The 25,624-nt window shown below is 43.2% G+C and overlaps 1 protein-coding gene across 1 annotated transcript in view; it reads right to left on the bottom strand.

The window, feature by feature from the left end:
• Positions 1-25,624, bottom strand: part of TSPAN7 (tetraspanin 7) — a 255,825-nt gene that overhangs the window by 32,335 nt on the left and 197,866 nt on the right. Inside the window, exons 3-4 of the mRNA XM_082245443.1 lie at positions 23,082-23,156; positions 2,106-2,201 (exon numbers count right to left, since the gene is read on the bottom strand). Of these exons, the coding sequence (XP_082101569.1) occupies positions 2,106-2,201; positions 23,082-23,156 (171 nt within the window). The remainder of the gene's footprint in view (positions 1-2,105; positions 2,202-23,081; positions 23,157-25,624) is intronic.

Here is a 25,624-nt window from a genome sequence, read left to right as displayed (position 1 = left end):
TGGTACCCCCAAAAGTGTCAAAAATGTCAGTCAAGGGTCCGATCTGTCCGCCGCAATGTCACAGTCCTGCAAAAAAATCGCAGATCACTGCCATTACTCATTAAAAAAAAAAACACAATAAAAATGACAAAAATCTTTCCCTTAGTTAGTAAACGCAATAACTTTTGCGCAAACCAATCAAAATACGCTTATTGCGATTTTTTTTACCAAACATATGTAGCAGAAAACAAATTTGCCTAAAATGTTAAAAAATTTAGATTTTTACATTTTTTGGGGGGAATTTCATATAAAAGAATGTGAAAAATATTGTTATTTTTTTTTTAAATTGTCGCTCTTTTTTTGTTTATAGCGCAAAAAATAAAAATCGCACAGGTGATCAAATACCACCAAAAGAAAGCTCTGTTTGTGGGGAAAAAAGGACGTCAATTTCATTTGGGTACAGCATCGCACGACCGTGCAATTGTCCGTTAAATTCACGCAGTGCCGAATCCCAAAATAGGGTCTGGTCAGGAAGGGGGTAAAATCTTCCGGGGCTTAAGTGGTTAAAATAACTCAGTACCATATCGCAAAAAATGGCCTGGTCATTAAGGGGGGTAAAACCTTCTGGTCCAGAAGTGGTAAAAGTGGTTGTAAACTTTCCAATGCAACTTCAGCACATTGCACTAAATAAACCTATTGATCGCTGCCTGTGAAAATCTCCTTGTTTCATCTGCTTGCAATCCATCCCGTAATGTTTGATTACATCACCACGCATGCGCTTCTTGTCCTGTGATTCACGGCATGGCTCTGTGTGCCATTTCCCCATCCACAGCATGCTGTGTATGAGAGTTCTGCTCAGCTTTGCAGACTCGTGAGACTGGGCTTTCATTCCCAACTTCCTAAATCTCCCCATGTGACTGTGTGACGTCACAAGGCGAGTAAACCTATAGCGGCAATCATCTGAAGAAAGAGGCTCAAGTAAGAGGCTTGGGTAATAAATGATCGCGCATGCGCAGGATTTCAGCAGGGGAATCAAGAAAGGGCGGAAATGACATCCAAAGATGAATCCGTAAACAGATCTCAAGATGATGCCGCCGAATCCCAGAAGAAAACATTTTTTTACAAACTACTAAAAAAACAGTAAGAAAGCAACAATTATGTATACATTATACCGAGGCAAGGATTGCAAATAAGTTTTCATATCACATGGAGTGAAAATCGCAAAAAGAAATGCAGAGTTTAATTCCTCTTTAAAGGTAATTATAAGGCACCAACAAGAAGGATTTTTTTTTATAACATACGGCACCTAAAATGCAAAGGGTATGAATGGGGCCTTAGGTTCTAAAATTGTTTCAAAAAAATTGTGTTAGTCTGTCTATGTCATAACACACTTAGATACTCCTGTATTTAAATTGTGAGACAGATATAATAGCTTTTAGATTAAGACCTGGACACTTGATATTTAAGCCTTTTTTTCTTGAAGTCACTGCTACTGTCAATGTCAATCCAATTTTAACTGGGAGAACTTTAAAACATATAGAAGAAGGAAGCCATCAAAGGAAACATCTGTGGCTCTGAAAACCTGTCAAAATCCTTGCTACTTTTTTATTTGCACTGACAGTTCATTGTTAAGAACAAGCTTTTGGGAGATCTACTCTCTTCTTCTGGTTCAAAAGGAGGGGGGTATGTCCCTTGAAAAATGAACTGGGCTGTATCTACACTTGCCGGATTCAAAGCATGTGCCTTTACACTGAAATAAGACTTTAAAATTCCTATAAAATTTGAATTCTCTTGCATTTTTAAGCACACTGATGCAAAGTGCATTGCAATGCATTTTTAAAATTCAAGTCAAATGCGTTTCAGTCTTTTTCAAAAGAAAACACTAGTGTAAATGTAGCCTTGGCACACATTAAATTTTTTTTTAAAAAGTAACACACGCAGTGCACTTATATGGCTTCAAATTCCTTAGGCATGTCAAAATATTTCTAATGGTTGTAAAGGAATAAATTATTGGATTCATTGTACTGTTTCTAGAGGATATAGTTACTGTATGTATACAGCTTTACCCTAGCCAAGATATTATTTGTAACTGAAAGGGCCAGAGCCACGCAAAGTTAGCCACTTACACTTTTCTGAACATCATCAACTGCACGACTCCTTTCATCATTGCCGTTGTAATTCTGAATAGCTTCAGTGTATGTCCTAAGGAAAGTATCCTTGATCTAAAAGAAAACACAAAAAATAAGAATCAACTTTTAAAAATATATAAAAAAAACATAGGGTTTGCTATGCAATTTTCTATGTGGAATTACAATATGCTAAATTTTAAACCTCTGTCATTGATCAGTTTTGGATCAAATCGATTCCATGCAATTTGCCTCCTTCAAGTGTGGGTATACGTGAACATAAGAAATTAAACAAACCATCCTGGGAGATCTTGAATGGCTAAAATATATGCCACATACTAGAGCTGCAAGATTCTGGATAAAAGAATCACAATTTTTTTACTTTGAATAAAGATCACGATTCTTGGCGTAACATCATCTTTTACATGATACAAAAAAAATGGGCTAACTTTACTGTTTAGTTCCTTTAAAATTCATTAAAGTGTACTTTTTACCCAAAAGAACTGCGTTTGAAAGACTTCAGCGCAAATACAGTGTGACATAAAAGATTGCAATGATCGCCATTTTATTCTCTAGGGTCTCTGCTAAAAAAAAAAATGTATATATATATATATATATATATATATATATATATATATATATATATATAATGTCAGGGGGTTCTATGTAATTTTCGAGCAAACAATACTAATTTTAACTTGTAAACAACAAGTGTCAGAAAAAGGTTTAGGCCCCTTTCAAACGAGCGGTGCTCCCGTCGGACTCAGTTTTGCTCAGCGGGGATCGATCCGCCGATCGCCGAGATTGGATGATAATGGTCCACCTGTCCATTTTCATCCGATCTTATCCGATCCAATGCTCCAGACGGATGGAAAATAGGGTTTCCATCCGTCCGGATTTCACGGACAGGATCAGATCGGATAGCAGCGGAGATATCTCCGCTGACATCCGCTGCTCCATAGGGGTGCATGGAGCATCCGATAAGGTCCGCCTGAAAAACTGACAGGTGAACCGGATCGGAAAGCCCATGTGAAAGGAGCCTTATGGCACTTTTCCACTGCAAGTACCGGCTCGGCTCTACTTGGCCCTGCTTGGTTTTCCACTGCATGGTACCGCATGGTACGGTGTTGGAACGGTTCGGTACGGTTTGGTATGGTTTGCTTTTCCACTAAAGTAGTAATAAAGTAAGTGGGTGGGATAGTGGGTGGGATAACAACGATTCTCTGACCAATCAGTGGCTAGTAGTGACAAACAGTCAGCTGCATGCAAAGGATTGTGGGATATGGTACCGGTATGGTACCTCTTGGAACCACAATCGAGGTGGTACTGTTTTAGAGAGCCGTACCGTTCGGTTCCATGTAGTGGAAAAGCGCCGCCATACCGTACCGTACCGAACCGTTCCTACACCATACCATGCAGTACCAGCAGTGGAAAAGCACAAAAGCGAGCCGAACTGTTCGGTTCCATGCAGTGGAAAAGCACCATTAGTCTTTAGGTGGTTACACTGCCCTCATTTACAGATGGAAGTTCATTCCTTTGATCTAAAAGAAGGAAATGATACATTGTAAAACATTGTGTTTATAGTTATCTAGCACCCTTAACAATGTTAATAAACATTTGCCAGCTGTGAGTGCGCAGAGAACAGCTTTGTAGGAATCGAGGACATGCGATTTTTTAAAACGCATAATTGTGCAGCTCTACCACATACACACTGGCACTTTCAAGCATACTTACAGCACATGTAAACGTAACTAAACTCGCCCAAAACTCAACTGAACCTGCCTTACAGCAAGAACATCCGAACACAGGAAAAGTCATCTGGGAAGCATAAAAGTTGTTCATATTTCCCAGATGACTTTTACCAGCATGAATGAGGCCAAAGGCTGGCCATATACGTCCTAATAAAGGAAAGGAACAGCCTTTGAATGAATAAGCAGATCTAACTGATGAAAGCAATTGTAATTACAGAGAACTACCCAGTCATTTTCTTTTCTGTAGACAATGGGGACTTAAGCATTCACCGTGCATCCGCAATCAGTCAGCCAAATCGAGATGAGGATTTTGGCATGCAAGGCCTCCGAGGATGGGCAGATGCCATACAAAACCCTATTTCTCCCATAACTTTGGAATAATTACACAGCAACAGTAAAAAAAGTATGTGCAGATAGTCCTAACACTGCAAATTCACAGGACTAAAACCAGTCTCTGTAGTTAAAGCCCAACTCTAGTCACTAACATTTTTAATGTTGCATACAGTGGGAACATTTTTTTTTCAACATTTATTGTCTGTGTCCCTGTTTGAAAGATTTGATGGGTGTCAGACAGGAGGAAGTGGGCAAAAATCTTCCTGCTCATTTCCTTGTCTATTACACAGACAAGGAAATGAGGGGAAAACCAAGGACACGGGAGAATAAGAAGGATTTAGGTACTCTATCAGGATTTTATTGCTGCTTGGTCTTTTTCTCGATGTGATGGGCATCAAACATATATTCACAAAATATGATTAAGTGCAAATCTCCTTGCTGAGGACCAAGCCCACATTTTAAACCTAAGGGGTTTTCACCCTAAATTCCTCATTACAGTGCCTTGAAAAAGTATTTATACCCCTTGAAATTTCCCACATTTTGTCATGTTACAACCAAAACCATAAACTTATTTTATTGGGATTTTATGTGATAGACCAACACAAAGCGGCACATAATTGTGAAGTGGAAGGAAAATGATAAATGGTTTTCAAATATTTTTACAAATAAATATGTGAAAAGTGTGGCATGCATGTGTGTATACCCCCCCCCCCCCCGCCGAGTCAATACTTTGTAGAACCACCTCTCACTGCAATTAGAGCTGGAAGTCTTTTTGGGTATGTCTCTACGAGCTTGGCACATCTGGAGAGTGAAAGGTTTGCCTATTGTGCTTTGCAAAATAGCTTCAGCTCTGTCAGATTGGATGGAAAGCGTCTTTGAACAGCAATTTTGAAGTCTTGCCACAGATTCTCAATTGGATTTAGGTCTGGACTTTGACTGGGCAATTCTAGCACATGAATATGCTTTAATCTAAACCATTCCATTGTAGCTCTGGCTGTATGTTTAGGGTCATTGTTCTGCTGGAAGGTGAACCTTTGCTCCAGTCTCAAGTCTTTTGCAGTCTCTAACAGGTTTTCTTTCTAAACTGCCCTTTATTTGGCTCTATCCATCTTCCTATCAACTCTGACCAGCTTCCCTGTCCCTGCTAAAGAAAAGCATTCCCACAATATGCTGCCACCACCATGTTTCACGGTGGGGATGGTGTGTTCAGGGTGATATGCAGTGTTAGTTTTCCGCCACACATAGCGTTTTGCTTTTAGGCCAAGAAGACCAATTTTGGTCTCATCCGACCAGAGCACCTTCTTCTACATGTTTGCTGTGTCCCCCACATGGCTTCTCGCAAACAGAACTTCTTATGGCTTTCTTTCAACAATGGCTTTCTTCTTGCCACTCTTCCAGAAAGGCCAATTCGTGGAGTGCACGACTAATAGTTGTCCTGTGGACAGATTTTCCCACCTGAGCTGTGAGCGCCTCCAGAGTTAGCATGGACCTCTTGGCTGCTTCTCTGACTAATGCTCTCCTTGCTCTGACCTGTCTGGTGTGTTCCTTGGCCTTCATGATGCTGTTTGTTCACTAAGGTTCTCAAACAAACCTCTGAGTGCTTCACAGAACAGCCGTATTTATACTGAGATTCAATTAAACACAGGTGGACTCTATTTACTAATTTGGTGACTTCTGAAGGCAATTGATTCCAGTCAGGGGTATCAGGGTAAAAGGGGGCTGAATACAAATGCACACCACACTTTTCAGATATTTGTAAAAAATTTTGAAAGCCATTTATCATTTTCCTTCCACTTCACAATTATGTGCCACTTTGTGTTTGTCTATCACATAAAATCCCAATAAAATACATTTACGTTTTTGGTTGTAACAAAATGTGGAAAATTTCAATGGGTATACTTTTTCAAGGCGCTGTATAGCCAAAACTAAAAACAAAAAAGCATTGTTGACTGCAGTTGGATTTCAATGCCTGTTATATTTCTAAACTTCTAAATGCATTATTTTCTTCTTTAGGTCCAAAAAAAAAAAAAACTTTAAGATTAATTTTTGGATCATGTGCCTTGTCTCATACTTGAGACAAGGCACTAGCCATAACAAAACGATATGCTGTCAATCAGATGTTCTGCCTTCTACTAATGATCTCATTAGTCTAAGACTAAGGAACAGGATCAGACATTGCTCCATTCATAAAGAAACCTCTTGACTTTGTCATTTGAGGACACTAAATTAGAAGTCATCACAATTATAGGTCTGTGACTTGCCTTCTGCAGGAAAAATCAAAGCTTTCATAAATGACCAGTTTATGTCATACAAGGTTCAAAAGGTAATTTGTTGTAAGAGAAAAAAAAGGGTCATCTGTCTTTGAAAAGTGCAATAGCAGTGAACGAGACGGACACAAAATGAAAAATTTATTTTCAGTCATATAGAAAGACCACTGCTTACTTGCCAAACATACTCCCTTCAATGCTTTCATACAAGATAGCAACTTTCATATACACCCTTTTCAGAGCCTGTAAAAATGTCTGCATAAATTCTACCTGCTTCTTCGGAAAAAGGAATAGACTTTGTAAAGGCAGAAGGTTTTTTTTTTTTTTTTATCTTAATGCATTGTATGCATTAGGATAAAAATCCTTCTGTGTGCAGCAACCCCCTCAGCCCCCCTAATACTTACCTAAGGTCCCTCTAGATCCAGGAATGTTGTAGGAGTGTCTAAGCTCCCCAGGCGCCATTGGCTCCTGCTGCTGTCAATCAAAGTAAGTCAACCAATGAGGAGAGAAAAGGGGCAGGGCCAAGTTGTGGGTCCGTATCTGAATGGACACAGGGAGCTGTGGCTCGGCTCGGGTTCTCCCATAGCAAGCTGCTTGCTGTGGGGGCACTGAAGAAGAGGGAGGGACCAGGAACACTGAATAGGAACCCGAGAAGATGAGGATCTAGGCTGGGCAGGTAAGTATAACCGTTTTTTTTTTTTTTTAAATAACAGACTTTACAATCACTTTAAAGACTAACTTTTGAAAAAAAAAAAAATAAATAAAAATTTGCAGGTAAAAAGGAGTCTGCAGAGCATTGCATCCGCGATCAGTAGATCGCGGATGCAATGCCAGGATCCTGCAGACTCTTAGGATAGCTGATTACCTGTACCTTGGATACCGGCAGGCAGTTACTTAAGAGCGCTCAGCAGTGACCACGCAGTTCATTAAGAACTACAAGCTGATGGTACTTGTAGTCTATTCATTCACAAGAAACTGAATGAATGACGCAGTCGTGTGGGCCCCAAATGGCCGCGCTGTTTTCAAATTGTGACAGTGGGTACGGGGAGAAGATCCCTCACCCGCTCTCACAGGGAGGGGGGATTCGGGGAAGAAGGTGCAGATGCTGTAACATTACATGTTCCACCCTATAAACGGGTGCAACATGAATCATGTTCCAAAGGTGAACTTCTACTGTAAAGCAGACTTAAACCCTTTCTATTCTTTACAGTCAAGGAAGCTGCCATCTTAGGCTCTGTTTGATCTGCAGTTGCCATGGTGCTGCACATTTGATCAGTTATATTGCCAGCCATTTGATGGCTTAACAGCTGCTTGAAAGCACTACCAACTGTGACCGTCAACATTCACGGCATGTCTTGAATGTATCTGTTTTAGGAAACAAATGGATGGGTTTAGTTCCACTTTAAATCAACCCTTGGATTAGGGGAAAGGGGAGAAAACTGGGGCAGGTATAGACTGTAGGTATCTAGATTTACATGCCCATAGATTCAGAAGGCTCCTAAACATAGTTACATAGTTACATAGTAGGTGAGGTTGAATAAAGAAAATAGTCCATCCAGTTCAACCTGTGTAGGTGTGTGTGGCTGTAATCATCTCACATAGCTCTTAATGTCCTGATCCTTGAGATGTAAGTCTAAGAGTCTTTTGAAAGCCACCATACTTCATGCAGAAACCACCTCTTGTGGTAGAGAATTCTACAATCTTGTAGCCCTAACCGTAAAGAACCCCCCACGTTGCCTGAGGTTAAAAAGCTTCTCCTCTAATCGCATTGTATGCCCTCTTGTCCTCATGCAATCCCTTCGACTGAACAGCTTTTTTTCTAAGCTGAGATCCCCATTGAGATATTTATAAATTGCTATCATGTCCCCCCTCAGGCGTCTCTTCTCCAGGGAGAATAAATCGAGCGATTGCAGACGCTCTTCATAATTAAGGTCCTCCAATCCCCTAATTAGTTTAGTTGCCCTTCCATGGACTCTCTCCAGCTCCAACACTTCCCTCCTGAGGACTGGCGACCAGAACTGGACAGAATACTCCAGATGCGGTCGGACCAGAGTTTTATAAAGTGGAAGGATTATAGACTTATCTCTGGAATACATCCCTTTCTTTATGCATGCTAATATTCTGCTGGCTTTGGCAGCTGCCGCTTGATATTGCATGCTGTTGCCTAGTCTATCATCAACCAAGACTCCCAGATCTTTCTCCATTTTTGATTCCCCCAAGGGTTCCCCTCCTAACGTGTATTGTCTTTTTAGGTTTTTAGTCCCCAAGTGCAAAACCTTACACTTCTCCACGTTAAACCTCATTTGCCATGTCGTTGCCCACTCCATTATTTTGTCCAGGTGATTTTGTAGGATATCTGCTTCATGCTGTGCAGTTATTGCCCTGGTCAATTTTGTGTCATCTGCAAAAACTGATATTGAACTACTGATCCCATCCTCAATTCTGTTTATGAATAAATTGGTTAAAAAAATAAAAGGTTGGTCCCAGGACAGAGCCCTGGGGGACCCCGCTTACTACCTCAGACCAGTCTGAAACCCTTTCGGTCACAGACCAAACTGGGCTCTTCTGACAGGCAAACCTCTGACACTTTTGGGTAGTTTCAGAGATTCCTGCTAAGCCCCCCCTCAGATGTTTCCTTAGTCCATCACTAGGAGGGGCAGCCTCACTGGTTAATAGGAATGTGCAGGAAGTAGGAAGTAGCAGGCAAGCTTTGGCACTATTAGGAACTGTCAAAGCTTTGCCAGTCAGAGCGGCCTGAATTTTGGCTGTAACAGGAAGGTTTGAGAGGATGCTTTATCAATGCGTAGGCACATCTAGATTTTCCCCAAATGATTGCTACTGGCTTCTTTGAGGCTATCCTCACTGAGAACCAGCAGCTGCAGCACTCCCATTCCCTTATTGCTTGTATTAGGAAGATCCTCTAGTGGGAAGTCAAGTCACCATCTATCGTCTGTTAGAAGCTCTGATCTGAAAGCGACATACAAATCCTTTTTTCTTACAGGGACAGTAACCATGCATTTGACTTAGGATGCATACATGTAGGAACGCATGTGGAAAGCCTAAGGTGAGTATAGATCAAGATCATTTCTTCAGCTTAACACATTCATTACCGTGATACCCTGCAGCATACTAAGCTAGTGAGAGCTTTTAAGATTACTGCTATCACCATGTTTGCAGCTTTTTTCTGTTCATGTGCTAGCAGTTTCCTCGCGTAATGGAGTAAGAGGATTTAGAAGTCATCGAAGAGTTTTGGGCTTTGCATGCTGGGAAAAGATTGACCACTGGAAAAAAAAAAAATCACTTTTTCGGAGTTCAATTTAACAGGTAGCTAAAAATACTTTAGCCGGCCTTCGTTATCAAGGGATTGGAGTATGAGATTTGTATTCGCTGTAGAATTCTAGTTATTGATTTAGAAAAAAAAAAGTGGTTAACAGGTTAGCCCCTATATAATAAATTACATTTTTTAAAATGTTAAAGCCACAAGATAAAGCTGAATTAAAATGGTGAACCTCGAAACATATAGTTAATACAAAGTGGTTGATTTACTAAAGGGGAAGCTGTGCACTTTGCAAAATGAATGTTGGTAAATAAGGTAACGCTGTGTTCACTTTTAATAGTCCGCCACTTGCATGAAAAATAACATAATAAAAAAAAAAAAAATGATTAGGTGTTCAAAGTGAGCACATTCTTCTTATATACCTCACATTCGTCACCAGTGTTGTGTGTCTGACCGGGCTGTGCGACTCAGTGTTGTGCGTCTGATCGGGCTGTGCGACTCAGTGTTGTGCGTTTGACCGGGCTGTGCGACTCAGTGTTGTGCGTCTGACCGGGCTGTGGGACTCAGTGTTGTGCGTCTGACCGGGCTGTGCGACTCAGTGTTGTGCGTCTGACCGGGCTGTGCGACTCAGTGTTGTGCGTCTGACCGGGCTGTGCGACTTAGTGTTGTGCATCTGACCGGGCTGTGCGACTTAGTGTTGTGCGTCTGACCGGGCTGTGCGACTTAGTGTTGTGCGTCTGACCGGGCTGTGTGACTTAGTGTTGTGCGTCTGACCGGGCTGTGCGACTCAGCGTTGTGCGTCTGACCGGGCTGTGAGATTGTGAGTGTTGGGTGACTGACGGGTGTCAAGTGAGTGGAGCGGAATACCAGAGGGTGAGAAGGTAGCGTTAGGAAGCCAGGAAATAGCCACATAGGATAGACTTAAATCGCTGAATCCCCATTAGATTAGATAGTAGGTACAATGCCCGGCGGGTGTGGAGATGCGATTCGGTGTACATCTTGTAATATGTATGCGTTCCTCAGACATGTGATCGAGGGCGAATACAAATGCGCAAAATGTAAGCACGTTGCTTCCCTGGAAGCTCAGGTCCTGAATCTAGGGAAGCAGCTGACAACACGACGAATGTCCATACCGGAGGAGAGCCAGGATCGTACCAGTCAGGTGCAGACAGGGGCCTGCACAGAGGTGGGCGGAGTATTGGAGGTGCAGGCATCAGAGCAGAGTAGAGGGGTGACAGTTAGGAGGGGTAGAAGGGGACAAGGCAAGGAGGCTGATCCTGGGCTGGAGCACCCCAATAGATACGCCCCGTTGTGTGATGTTGGGGAAACCAGTCAGGGACCAGCATTGCTGGAGCAGAGCGACGCCCCTAGCTGCCAGGGGAAGAACTCCTCCATTGAGGCTGGGAGAAAGGGAAAGGAAAGACAGGTGCTGGTGGTAGGGGACTCAATTATTAGAAGGACAGTGTAATCTGTGACAAAGACCGGGTGCGCCGAACAGTCTGTTGTTTGCCGGGCGCTCGGGTTCGGCACATCGCGGATCGGGTGAACAGATTATTGGGTGGGGCTGGGGAAGACCCAGCTGTCATGGCACACATGGGTACCAATGACATAGGCAGAGGAAGACGGAGAGTCCTAAACGATTTCAGGGACTTAGGCGCTAAGTTGAGGACTAGGACCTCCAAGGTAGTATTTTCCGAAATACTACCTGTACCTCGAGCCACACCAGAGAGGCAGCGGGAGATTAGGGAAGTTAACGAGTGGCTGAGGAGCTGGTGTAGTAAGGAGGGTTTCGGGTTCCTGGAGAACTGGGCCGACTTCTCAGTCGGTCACCGGCTCTTTGGTAGGGACGGATTGCACCTAAATGGGGTGGGTGCAGCCGTACTGGGTGAGAGGATGGCCAAAAAGTTAGAGGGGCTTTTAAACTAGGGAATGGGGGGGAGGGTAAAGATGTAGAATTAGCCAGTGGAAAGCAAGTTTTCAGAGGGCAGAAATGGGGGCATTAGCGGTAGGGTGTTCGGAGCTCCTATACCCAGGGTGGGTACGGGGAAAAATCAAGAGAGCAGCCTAAAAACATCAAATGAGGATAAATGTAACCGATCAAAATCACGAGGCTTGTATACCAATGCCAGAAGCCTGGCCAACAAGATGGGAGAGCTGGAGCTGCTGATGTTTGAGGAGGACTTAGATTTTGTGCGGATAACTGAGACTTGGTTTGACAGCTCTCATGACTGGATGGCGACCATTCAGGGGTATTCCCTTTATCGCAGAGATAGAGAGGGTAAAAAAGGGGGAGGGGTATGTTTGTATATTAAGAACAGTATACAGGTAAATATGAGGGATGATATTAATAATGGAGCTATGGACGAGGCAGAATCCCTATGGGTAGAGCTTCAAAGGAAAGGCACGGTGGGGAAGGTAATATTGGGCGTATGCTATAGGCCCCCCAACCAGAGGGAGGAGGGTGAGGCGGACCTCATGTTACAGATAGGATTGGCAGCAAGGATGGGAAATGTCATTATAATGGGGGACTTTAATTATCCTGATATAGACTGGGCAGAAGTAACCGCGCATTCAGCCAAGGCTCGGCAGTTCCTAAATGTTTTGCAGGAGAATTTCATGGGTCAGATGGTGAATGCACCGACAAGAAACAATGCGGTACTTGACCTACTGATTACCAACAATACAGACCTGCTCACGGATATAGAAATACGGGACAACTTAGGGAACAGTGACCATAGGTCAATTGGTTTCAGTATTAATTACAGTAATAGGAAACACAAGGGTAATATAAGGACAATGAATTTCAAAAGAGCCAATTTCCCTAAACTGCGCTCGCTGCTAGAAAATATCAAATGGGATAGAACCCTGGGAACAAAGAACACGGAGGAAAAATGGGAGTGCTTCAAGAGCATACTTAACAAGGGGGTGGGCCAGTGCATTCCACAGGGAAATAAATTTAAAAGAGCAAAACTAAACCCTGGGTGGCTAAACTCCAACATAAAAATGTATATTAGAGCTAAAGAAAAGGCCTTCAAAAAATACAAGACTGAGGGGTCATTGGCAGCATTTAAGCACTATAAAGAGTGTAATAAGAAATGTAAAGACGAAATCAGGGCGGCTAAAATAGAACACGAGAGACATATAGCGGAGGAGAGTAAAAAGAACCCCAAGAAGTTCTTTAAGTATATAAACAGTAAGAAAGCGAGGCCAGAGCACATTGGCCCCATAAAAGATGATAAAGGAAAAATGGCCACAGAGGACAGAGGACAGAGAAAAGGCGGAAGTGTTAAATAATTTCTTTTCTTCAGTCTTCACAAAGGAATCGGGGGGCTACACGAACCCCGCTTGTAAGGCCGAACTAAATAATACACCTCAGGAAGTGCCGCCATGGCTAACAGAGGATAGACTTAGAGCTAAACTAGAGAAACTTAACATAAATAAATCCCCGGGACCGGATGGCTTGCACCCAAGGGTTCTTAATGAGCTCAGCCAGGTGATTGCCAGACCATTATTCTTGATCTTTAAGGATAGTTTACAGACGGGTATGGTGCCAGCTGATTGGAAAAAAGCCAACGTGGTACCAATATTTAAAAAGGGGCCGAGATATATCCCGGGTAACTATAGGCCGGTCAGCCTAACATCAGTAGTCTGCAAAATTTTGGAGGGGATGATAAGGGACCACATACAAGACTTTAGTAATGAAAACGGTATTATAAGTAGTAATCAGCATTGATTCATGAAAAATCGTTCGTGCCAAACTAATCTATTAACCTTCTACGATGAAGTGAGCTGCCACTTAGATAAAGGTAAGCCTGTGGATGTGGTGTATCTGGACTTTGCAAAGGCCTTTGACACCGTTCCCCACAAACGCTTACTGTACAAACTAAGGAAGGTAGGTATGAACCATAAGGTGAGTACCTGGATAGAGAACTGGCTCCAGGGGAGAGTACAGAGGGTGGTGATTAATGGGGAGTACTCGGATTGGGCGGGTGTGGAAAGTGGGGTCCCCCAGGGTTCTGTCCTGGGACCAATCCTGTTTAATTTATTCATAAATGATCTAGAGGAGGGGATATCTAGTACAATCTCAGTATTTGCAGATGATACTAAATTAGGCATGCCAATATCTTCTATGCAGGATGTGGAAATCTTGCAAGCAGACCTGAACAAAATAACGGGGTGGGCAACTACATGGCAGATGAGATTTAATGTAGAAAAATGTAAAGTAATGCACTTGGGGGCCAGAAACCAGAAAGCAAGCTACTCACTAGGGGGGGAACCTCTGGGTGAGTCTAGGATGGAAAGGGACCTGGGGGTACTGGTAGACAACAGGCTTGGCAGTGGCATGCAATGCCAAGCCGCCGCAAGCAAAGCCAACAGAATACTGGGTTGTATAAAAAAGGGGATTCACTCCAGAAATAAAGAGATTATTCTTCCACTCTACAAGACTCTGGTCCGGCCACATCTGGAGTATGCTGTCCAGTTCTGGGCACCGGTCCTCAGGAAGGATGTGCTGGAACTGGAGAAAGTCCAGAGAAGGGCAACAAAAATAATTAGGGGAATGGAGGACATCAGCTATGAGGAAAGACAACAAGCACTGAACCTATTCTCTCTGGAGAAGAGACGATTGAGGGGGGATATGATATCAATGTACAAATACTGTACTGGCGACCCTAGCATAAGGAACAAACTATTCAGAGAAAGGAGATACAATAAGACACGTGGCCACTCACTAAAACTTGAGGAAAGGCGGTTTAACCTTAAAGTGCGTAAGGGGTTCTTCACTGTAAGAGCGGTAAGGATGTGGAATTCTCTTCCACAAGCAGTCGTATCAGCGGGGAGCATTGATAGTTTCAAAAAACTATTGGATGGACACCTTAAAGACCACAACATACAGGGGTATACAATGTACGGTTAAAAGCAAACACACACACACATCATAGGTTGAACTGGATGGACTTATGTCTTTTTTCAACCTCACTAACTATGTAAATGAGTATTTTCTAAAGAGACCCTGTCGCCAGACCATTTATTTCAACAAACATCTTCCTTCAAGATTATATGTGCTTTTAATGTATCCTATGCATGTTATTTAATTGTAAAAAACCTCCCTTGTTTAGACATCAAAAATCTCTGAGACTGCTGCTGAGTTCCGCCATCTTGGATATGATGTCAGCCGCAACAGATTCAGAGCTGTCTCTCAAGTGACACTCTATAGCACAGGTGTCAAACACAAGGCCTGCGGGCCGAATGTGGCCCCCCAGGCCATTTCATGAGACCCTCGCACCTCTCCTGCTGCTGCTGCTGCTGCACCCCCCTTTCTGCTGCTGACTACAGAGACAAGGTGGGGGCAGAGACAAGGACAGAACTCCTTTGCCAGATCCTGCACTCCTCTGTGCAGCTGCAGAAAGGCACCCCCCCTTCTCAGCAGTCCTCAGCAGAGAGGAGGGCAGAACTCCTACAGATCCTGCTCCTCTCTGTGCAGCCGCAATACTACCTTGCCTCTCCCTCCCCTGGTCCCCGCATTCAGCAGACTCTGGAAGCTGACTCCAGGCCTCCTCTGGTTCTCCAGACCCTGTACTTCTTCCCAGATCCACCCGCATCTTCTTCCTGGCAGCAGCACAAGGTAAGGGTGTGCATTGTGATGCAAGGAAGAGTGGGTGACTCTTGACTTCTGATGGTGGGGGGGGGCTCTTGACATCTGATGTAAGGGTGCATGGGAGGCTCTGAACATCTAATCCTACCGATATAACCGGCCCTTTGAGGGCAACCATAATGCTGATGCGGCCCGCGATTAAATGGAGTTTGACACCCCTGCTCTATAGTATTCCCCTTCCTTGCTCCCCAGCATACTACGTAAAAGGTTATGTACATAGGTGAAGGTATGAGAAGAGGAGCTGGGCCAGCACAGAAAGTAATTAGACACTCCCAGAAGAGGAGAGAGCTATGATATGCAGTGGGGGGGGGGGGGGGGAGGGGGGACTGTGCAAGGGAACGGACTAGTTAATCTTTGTAGTAAGTAATTTGCGAAAAGGAAATGCGCTGCAAGAAAGTTTTTGTTCTGTGCTTTTCCGTCATTCACAAAGTAAATTCAGGCCATTCAGCATGTTTGCTTTGCTAGTACGATAATGAGCAGGTCAAGCTCAGAGTAACAGCAGGAAAAAAATTGATTTGTGTCGCCGTAAAATCCCTTTGTCTGAGTTTATTGAATAACACAGCTTCTCTCCTCTTTTTATCCATGACTGATAGAGTTTTAAAGCGCCACCTACAGGAGTAGGACACTAGGCAGAAAATAACTCAGAACCTCCTATGGGCTGTCCTCTCGGGATAAAACCCCCCCTTTCTATTTTACGTAAACCAGTTAGTTTTAAAGCAGTGTGAAAAGTACATTTTCAACAGAGGGGTGGGTGCTGTGTCCGTCCAACAATGAACTCAGAGAAAGGTTTTTTTTACAGCGAGTAATAAAAAGTTTCTCTATTGTTTGTCGATGAATACAGCTTCTCTAGTCTTTTTATCCATGACTGATAGGGTAATCTCCAAACAGTACTATGAGGAGGGGTGGGCAAACCAAACAGAAGGAACAACTAGGCCAACACCCAGAACTACCCTGAAGGGCCCACAGGAGCCATAAACAGCAATATGCAATACTTTGCAGCTAGAACTAGCATCTAAAGATGCCAACACAGCAACCATGTAGAATTTAGTAAAGGTGTGCCAAGACAACCAAGTCACCGTCTTACAAACCTGAGACACAGATGCCCGATGTTGAAACTCCCAGGAGGCACTAATCACCCTGATAGAGAGCGCTGTAACAGTGAAGGGAGGAGCCCGCCCCATATTGGCATACACCTGAGCAACCGTCTCCCAAATCCAACAAGAAATGGTGGCAGAATAGGCTGCCATGCCCTTCCTCAAACTGTCCATGAGCACAAAGAGTTGGATCCCTGAAAGGAGGCCATAACAGGCAAGTAAACACGAACTGCCCAGACCACATCAAAGGAGTGTAACGCCACTTCCTTAGGGTGTGACAGTGGAGGGCACAAGGAAGGAGGCATAATAATCTCATTCAGATGAAAATCCGACACCACAGTCAGAAGAAAGTAGGAAGAGGGAATAATAACCACCTTATCCCTGTGTAAAATGAGATAGAGAGGCTTACAAGACAAGGCCACCAGCTCTCACACTTGCTGCACAAATGTGTTGACAACCTGGAAGGCAACTTTCTAAGAGCGTACAAGCAAGGGGATATCCCCAAAGAGGGTTTCTAGAGAACCAAAAGAACCAAATTCAAGTCACACGGTGGCAACCCCATAGAGGATAGTAGAATCAGGAAAAAAGACAGCAAAGGCAGAGACTTGACCCCTAATGATATTTAAGGCAAGCTGTTGGTCAACGACTCATTGGAGAAAGGCAGATAACAAAGCCACCAAGAAGGAATAAGGGTGAACCCTCAGAGCCTTGCCCCAAGTGATATAATCCTTCCAGGTGCGGTAAAATATCTTCTGAGGAGAAAACCTATGCGCCTTTCACATTGCGGAGATCACAGAACCCAAAAACCCCTCAGAACCTGGCTCCTAATAACCATGCCACCAAGGCCAGCCAGTAAAGCAGGGTGGAAGACTGGACCCTGGGGCAGAAGGTATTGCTAAAAAGGCATACAAACAACAAAGTGGGATAAAAAGCGCTACCCCCAGCCAGGCAAAGAACCATTTGCTTGCAAAATCCAAAAGTCTGGAGCCACCAGAATGACTGGAACCCCTTTGGCTTCTACCATTTGGAGCAGTGTGAGAGGAGGAAGAATATAAATGTGGTGATACTAAGCCCAAAGTGCCCCCCAGCACATCTATTGCATCCACCACTGGATCCCTTGCCCTTGCCACAAACCTCAGAACCATCCTGTTGAGGCATGACCCCAACAGGTCCACACCTGGAGTTCCCCAGCATAGGCAGAGCTGCTGGAACACATTCAGGTGCAGGGATCGCTCTCCCTGCTCCAGCATCTGATGGCTGAGATAATCCGCTAGCCAGTTTTCGATCCTAGGAATGCGCACAGTTGAGAGAACCAGAACAATCCTTTCCACCCACCAGAGAGTGTAGGATACCTCCAGTGACATCGCCATACACCCTCTTGGTGATTGAAACAAGCCACCATGGAGGTGTTGTCCAATTGGATCCTGGCTGGAGGCCCCCAGACATGATCTGTCCAGAACTCCAGGGTTACCCAGATTGCCCAAATCTCCAAGACACTAATAGGCAGTTGAACTTTCCCCTGGAGACCAGCAAACCTATGCTTAACTCAAGCCTAGGACTCCTCCCCGGCTGGATTGACTGGCATGTCGTGACTACAACGAAGAGGGAAAAGGGGTTCCCATCCCATAGGAATAGAGACCAGAGCTACCAGAGGAGAGAGGCCCTTGTTGACCTTCCCAACAAATCTGATTGTCCCGGGAGACAGGAGATCTGTCCCAGTTTGATAGAATTTTCTTCTGCAGAGTCCTCCTAATCAGACTCCGAGGAGCATGCATGATCGCAAAAAGGACCACTGACAAGAGCAGTTGGGTCGCAGTCTAAGTTTCCACAGTTTGTCCAGCAGGTAAAAAACACTTTGGCCAGTACGTTGTCTAGGTACTAATCGTGGCAACCCCCTGTTGTCTCAGTAAGGCAAGGACCAGGGCCAAAAACCTGGTTAAATACCCGGAGAGTGAAGGTCAGATCAAAAATAAGCACCACAAACTGATAATGTGCATCCCCAAAGCACAGAAAACACGAATGGCCTTTGCAGATAGGCATGTGCAGATATGCGTCCTTGATGTCTATGGAGACCAGGAAATACCACTGATAAAGAGAAGCCACCAACGAGTGAATGGATTCCATTTTGAAATTTTGAACCTGCACAAAGGTGTACCAGGCTTTGAGATCCATTGTGGGGCCAAACCCTTCCTTCTTGGGGACCAAGCACAGATTGGAGTAAAATCTGTGGAACTGCTCTGGTTTGGATAAAGGATTAATCCTGCCCTGACAAAGCAGGTCCTGTACCACCATGTACAGAGCCCAAAGGCGCGAGGGCGAAAAGTGAACATTGGTTGAAAAATATTACTATTTGCCAAACTGCAAAGGTGAAAGGGAACGGATCTTTCGAATCAGCGACCGCAACCCCCCACCCCAGAGAAAGATGGGGAAAGCTTCATGCTGAGGTGGACTTATCTGTAGGTTTGGAATACTTGTGGGGTCAGCAAAGCTTGAAGATTGAAAGGTTTGAGTCTTTTCCCCAAACCCAGGGGATCAAAAATTCCTCTTGGGAGCTGAGAAAGAAGGCCAGGTCTTCCCGGCATGGTTCCTTCCCCTTTTTGAGCTGTGGGAGGAAGATACTCTCACCACCTGTTTAATGTACTGCCCCATTGGAGGTACCAAGCTCTTTTCTGCCTAGTGTCCTACTCCTGTAGGTGGTGCTAAAAACCCTCTCAACCATGTATAAGAAGAGGAGAGAAGCTGTGTCTATCAGCGAACCATAGAGAAAATGGATTCTAACTTCAAATGCAGAAAACAAACTAGTGCTGGCTTCCTTTTCATTTAAACGGTATTTTTCATTTTGTTACATACATGTTATATGTTTTTTATTGCTCTTCGAAATGGAAGTAAGACAAAATATACATGGTACATTTGCTGAACAGAAGGTAATCTAAAGAGTGTTTTATTTATTTTTAACTCTTTAACTGCCACTGATGTAAGGCTTATGCCAGCAGCAGCTGGGGATTCGAATGCCTCATTCAGATGGGAGCTGACCCCTGTAGTCCGTGAAGAGTGTAGTCCATGAAGAGTGCCTTGACTGAAACCATGGGGATGAGCGGCCTCGAAAGCAAGCCGTGCGCATTCCAGGCCACTCACCAACATGCCTATCAACTTGAGGCGAGTGGCTTAATCTATCCAGCCCCTGCATCCCAATAGACATGAACACAGAACCTGGCCACTAAAGCGACACAAACAAGGTGCTCATTCGCAGACTATGGGTGTCAGCACTTTGAATAAGGCCTTAAACCCCCTGCTGCTGCAGATATTAGCCTTAAGTCCATGGCAGTAAAAGTTTAAGCCAAATAACAGACCCTTTGGATTGCCTTCTGTTTAACAAAAATCAGGAAGTGTATATTTTGTTTTACTTCCATACTGAAAAGCAACTAAAACATAACATGTATGTAAGAAAATGAAAAATGCAGTTAAACTGATAAGGAATCTAACACTAGTTTGTTTTTCTGCATCTGAGATTAGAATCACATTTTTTCCTGCTCATACCATGAGCCTGACCCATTCATTATCATGTTGGCAAAGCAAACATGCTGGAATAATCTGAATTTACTTTGTGTATAAGAAAACAAAAGAAGCAAAGACTAAAAACAAATGCTTCCCAAGTGTATTGCGTTTTCCACTTCACATCACAAGAGTAATCAGGCTGGCTCTTTGCATCCAGTACACATCTCAGCTGCTTCTAGCCAAGGCTTCTCATTAGGGATGACCAAAACAATTTAGTTAACAGGTTTGTCAAAGCAAATGAAAAATCAGAGGGACCTGAATGAAGCACTAACCCCCATGCATGTTTATAGGAGCCAAAACATGTTATTTTGTTCAGGCCTTTTAACCTCCCTGGCGGTAATCCTGACTGTGACTCGGGGGTTAATTTTCAGTACCAAAAGCGGTAACCCTGAGCCACACTTAGGGTTACCCTGTAGTGAAACTGACCCTGTCCCTACAATACTCTGATGTCCTCCCGCTGTGTCCTCCGGCCGATGCCGGCATCCGTCTTCCGGGTTCCCTTCTCTGCAAGCGCCATGATGCAGGGGGGCGGAACCGGGTGGGAAATTCAAAAAAGTACGCAAAACATGACATGATACATTATAATCTGTTAGGATTACATTACTGTATCAAACCATTTCACCTCAGTTTTGTCCCTGGTGCTTTGACCAGTGCCCTGCCTGCACTTTTACTGTTTTATTCCTTTTATTTTTTAATATTTTTTTTTATTCATAATGTATTAATTTAATTACATTTATATATTTATTAACTTTTTTAATAATTTATTAATCATTTTTATTCACGTTTACGTTTTTTTTTTCTAAGCATTACAGGCCTACAATATAACACAACAGGTTTCCATGCAAACCAATTTACCGCTTTGACATTAAAAAATGCTGACATAATCAGACTGCCAGGGAGGTAAAGTCAGTTTGCAATTTTTAAGTCTTTGTTGAAAAAAGGGCATGCGTAACTGGGCACTGCAACAAGACATGTAGCAGTGCAAAAAAAATAAAAATACCGTTCAGCGTGGCTGAAAGAGCAACAATAAAAAATACACATATCCATTAAATAACATGCTTTAGGGATAGGTAAAGCCCACAGGTGACATTTTGAAGCAGTAGGATGTACTCCTTTAAAAGTTTTTTATTTTTCCCTTTTTTTTTTTTTCAACAAACAGGAGCACTAATGCCCCTAAATGACAGGCTTGTTTATAAGCAGATGGGCTGGGGTTCCAGGATGACATCATTGACCAAATATAGTCATGACAATGTTTGGTCAGTTCACATTCTAGTAACTCTGGGCATCTGTCATTTGCGGCAGGAGAAGTGGCAGGTGTAGACTGTCTGGCATGGCTGACCACGTTGGCAGGCCATCATGATTGACATTGGATTCATACCAGGGGGACAGTTTTTTTATTTAACTAAACTTGAACTTTTCACTGTTTGGGTGTTTTTTTTTACCATTTACTTTTTTTGCGAATGGTTATCAAGGGATCTGTAGAACTTATACATTCACCTGGGAAGGGGAGTCTTTTTTTTCTCCATAATGGAACAGTAACACAATGTGTACTGCCTTTTTAACGAAAAAAAAAAAAAAACAGCATGTGACCTTCTAAAAATGTATAAAATACTTATAGCCAGGAATGCTGCATGTGTTCCCCTGTCCTGTACCATACTAGGCCACATGCTTAACTTTGGTACATGGGATCACTGCTCCCTCCTTTTCTGGCCAGCCAGATGCGGGGGTCTGCATGGAAGGGGCACCAATTTATCCCCCCCCCCCCAGGTCATTAAGGGGGTAATAAAAAATATTCCCAAGGTAAATCCAAAGACAATCATGTTATCCAGCAATGTAGATCCATGACAATCACAAGCCTGACAGTGTTGACCCACCACCAACACCATCTGCCGCTACTTTTAATGCAAATGACAGATTCCTGGTGCTGCGGTAAAGTAAACAAAGCGTCAGGGACATCATAGACCAAATATGGTCATCGAAAAGAATGTCACACAGGATCCCCACCAGCTTGTTTACAAACAGAAGCCAATGGGGATGTGTCACACCATTTAGCAGCGGTAATGCTACCACTCGTATATGACAAATTTCCAGCTACATCAGATTAAATATGGCGAGATTGTTCGCCCATTTGCCAAACTGCAAAGAGGCTGGGTTTGGGTCAAAATTGACCTGAACCCATAGTTCATCCCTTATTCTCACATACTCTATGACATATTCTTTAATACTGTATGAAAAACATTTGCTATTTACAAAAGCTGTATGTTTCTGCTGCATCACAACAGCAGCCTATATTTTTTGGCAAGCAGGCTATGGAGAGAGACAAAAATTAAGTACATTTTGCTCTCTAAAGCCCCGTACACACGATCAGATTATCAAACGATCTGTCGTCTGTTTTTTGTGGCATGCTAGTCTGATGTGGAAAGTGAAGAGGTTATTTTCATACGAATTTTCCCGTAGGACAGAATTCTACTTCAGAAGTGATGTCATGTGTTGGATTGCTTTGTATGTGTTCTTTCGTCTCTGAGCATGCCTAGTCTTGCTCATAAGATTTTTCCCTGTCGAAATCTGTACTAATGAGACGAAAATCGGACATGTGTTGACGGAGGACAAAAATTTTATAGCCTGCACATCAGCATTTTGTCAGCCGAAAAGTCGGAGTCGGCTGTCGAATGCACCATACTAACAATCCGAAAATCGGCAGATCGGTTGTCGGACGAAATTTCCCTTCCGAATTTCTTATCGTGTGTACTGGGCTTTACAAAGTGCACTGGTCGCTGGTCTAATTTCTTAATAAATGCCCAGCTTTAACTTTTCCTCAGGCTTAGCAGCTGAAAGAAGAGAGATAAATCAACAAGCCAATACAACTGCAATCATTTACTGTGGTTTGTTGGTGCACTACTAAATTCAAGTGCGGGGTAAGTTTGAACGTCACAAACAGGAAAAAGCCAATTTGCAGGCTGAATTTATTATTAATAAGAGAGAGTGCATCTAAAATTGTTCTATACACTGACATACAAAAACAAATAAAAATGTCTTTTCCACTTACTTCATGCCGGAACACAAAGCCTGAGATTCCAGCAATCAGTTCAGCCAGGAACACCAGGGATAAAAACATTGCGTACTGCAAGAAACAGACAATGAAAATAAAGGTCATGGCTAATAATTATACAGAACAGGTTGCATAGTTTGATAGAACGATAAACATAGATTAGAGTACCTACATATTTGCAAATTTTTGTCAATGGCTATATTGATGGGTGAGTAGTTTTGAATGTGACAGCAATTAAAATAGATATAAATTCTAATGGATGACAACTAACATGTTAATGCACTGTGTATTAAACAACCATATTTTATCAAATAATTTTCCCCTTTTTTTCATCTTTCTTTTTTGCTAATGCCAATCTCCTTCACCCCCTTCCAGCCATCCCGTGTACATGTTTTCACAGTGGCTGCATGTCATTGCTCTGGATTGGCATCCTGAAAGCGGCAGACCATGTCTGCGCAGTATTTGTTGGCATGGCCACTGGTGCAGGATATTTGGTGGGCAAGGACAGAACCTTTATACCCCATAACAGCAAGTATTTGAATAGGACCCTTTATGCCATGATCGGCATGCATTCTTTTAATGACAGCTGCAAAATGAAATAGTCTCAAAAAAGACTGTTAAAAGGACACTACTGTGTTCAGGCGGATCTAAAAAGGTTAATGCGCACCTTTCCAACAGTTCCTTACCATCGCTGGCATCTTCTATGTGTTCAGCTGTCTTGGCTGGTGCAGGATGTCGCGGAAGAGTCTGTCATTCAGGCACACAGAGAGAGGCCCAGCATTTTGAGCAGTAACAAGACAGCGATCAGGCAGGTAGTGGCATTTTATTGTGGAAAATAGATAAAAACACAGGATGCACTGGCCTAGCATATTACCCAACAACAATTTTATTGAAGATAAAATATAACTTCTCACAAACGTAGGTAGTAAAAGCTGCAATCTCCCAGCTTTGTTAAAGCCTCTAGCCAAAGGAGGACCTCACCCAGGGTCCCTGCTGGCTGACTCATTTCAAAATCATATGTCCATCAGGGCTAGGAGGAAGAAGGACATACCGTCGAAACGCTTCACCCTGCAGGGACCCTGGTGAGGTCTTCCTTGGGCTAGAGCAGTGGTTCTCAACTCCTGTCCTCAGAACCCACAAACAGGCTAGGTTTGCAAGATAATTGAAATATATCACAGATGATATCATTTGCTGCTTAGTGATTGCAGTATTCTAGTCTACATCTCCCCAAGGTAATACTTAAAATCTGGCCTGTTAGTGGGACCTGAGGACAGGTGTTGAGATTGAGAACCACTGGGCTAGGGGCTTTGGCCAAGCTAGGAGATCGCAGCCACTTGTAGTGGCTTGATGAGCGCTTTTACTACCTACGTTTGTGAGTAGGTATACTCTGCTTTTAACTATTTTCCATTGTGTTCTGAGAACACCCCAGTCCTAGAGGGCACCAAGGCTTTAAAGTTATTTCAACTTCTGACTACAGAGTTCTTTTCTGATTTGGACTATCACACCTATGCACAGGAGAATATAATTGCAGTGGCATTTTATTGCAAAGGAGATAATGCAACGGACAATTTTTCACCCAGTTCCTTAAATATTTACACCAAAGCATGTCAAGCTGGGTGGTGCTAACAGTGCCACCAATGGCATGGCTGCAATTTAAACCGTGTATGGCTAGCACAACACACATAGGGGAAAACAAAGAATAGTACTTGCACCAAGGGCAAAGCTCAACAGACAATAATATCAAGCATAAGACCAAAGTTTGGAATACCAAATTTAATTTTCTATTTCTTTTTGTAAATGTGTACCCAGCCTTCTATAATTTTTTAGGCCTCTTTCACACGGGCTTTCCGATTAGGTCTGCCTGTCAGTTTTTCAGGCAGACCAGATCAGATGCTCCATGCATCCCTTTGGAGCAGCGGATGTCAGCGGTGACATCTCCGCTTACACCCGCACTATCCGTTCCGATCAAATCCTGTCCGTGAAATCCAGAGGGCTGGAAACCCTAATTTCCATCTGTCTGGAGGATTGGATCCGATAGGATTGCATTAAGATGGACAGGCGTTCTTTTTTCATCTGATCTCCCATAGAGGAGAGTGGGGATCTGACAGGTCTGTCTCTACACACAGAGCGGAGACGGACCTGTCATCCGCCTGCTTATCTGGGATCGGCGGATCGATCCCCCGCTAAGAAAAACGGAGTCCGCCAGGTGGAAAGCCCATGTGAAAGGAGCCTTAGATGAGCAAATACTAGCTCTGTCAAAGGAGTACATTTATAAAGCTTTACCAATAAAGCAGCACAGTAATCGATAGATTCTATAGATAATTTCTCATAGATATATAGATGCTAGAATAAATAAAGCATTTAAATTGTATCATGGGCATGGGCAAAATGAAGAATGACATATTCTTTTTTCATTCAATAAATTTTTATTAAATTTGCAAATATAAACAATTAACAAAAGAACAGTGTTTCTAATGTTTGTATGCATTTCCAGAATACATATTAAAGTAAAGGGTTATTTAGCATATTGTTATAAGAGT

The sequence above is a fragment of the Pelophylax lessonae genome (assembly GCF_965119305.1).
Source record: "Pelophylax lessonae genome assembly, chromosome: 2".
NCBI classification, from domain to species: Eukaryota; Metazoa; Chordata; class Amphibia; order Anura; family Ranidae; genus Pelophylax; species Pelophylax lessonae.
This window is presented reverse-complemented; position numbering and strand designations above follow the sequence as displayed.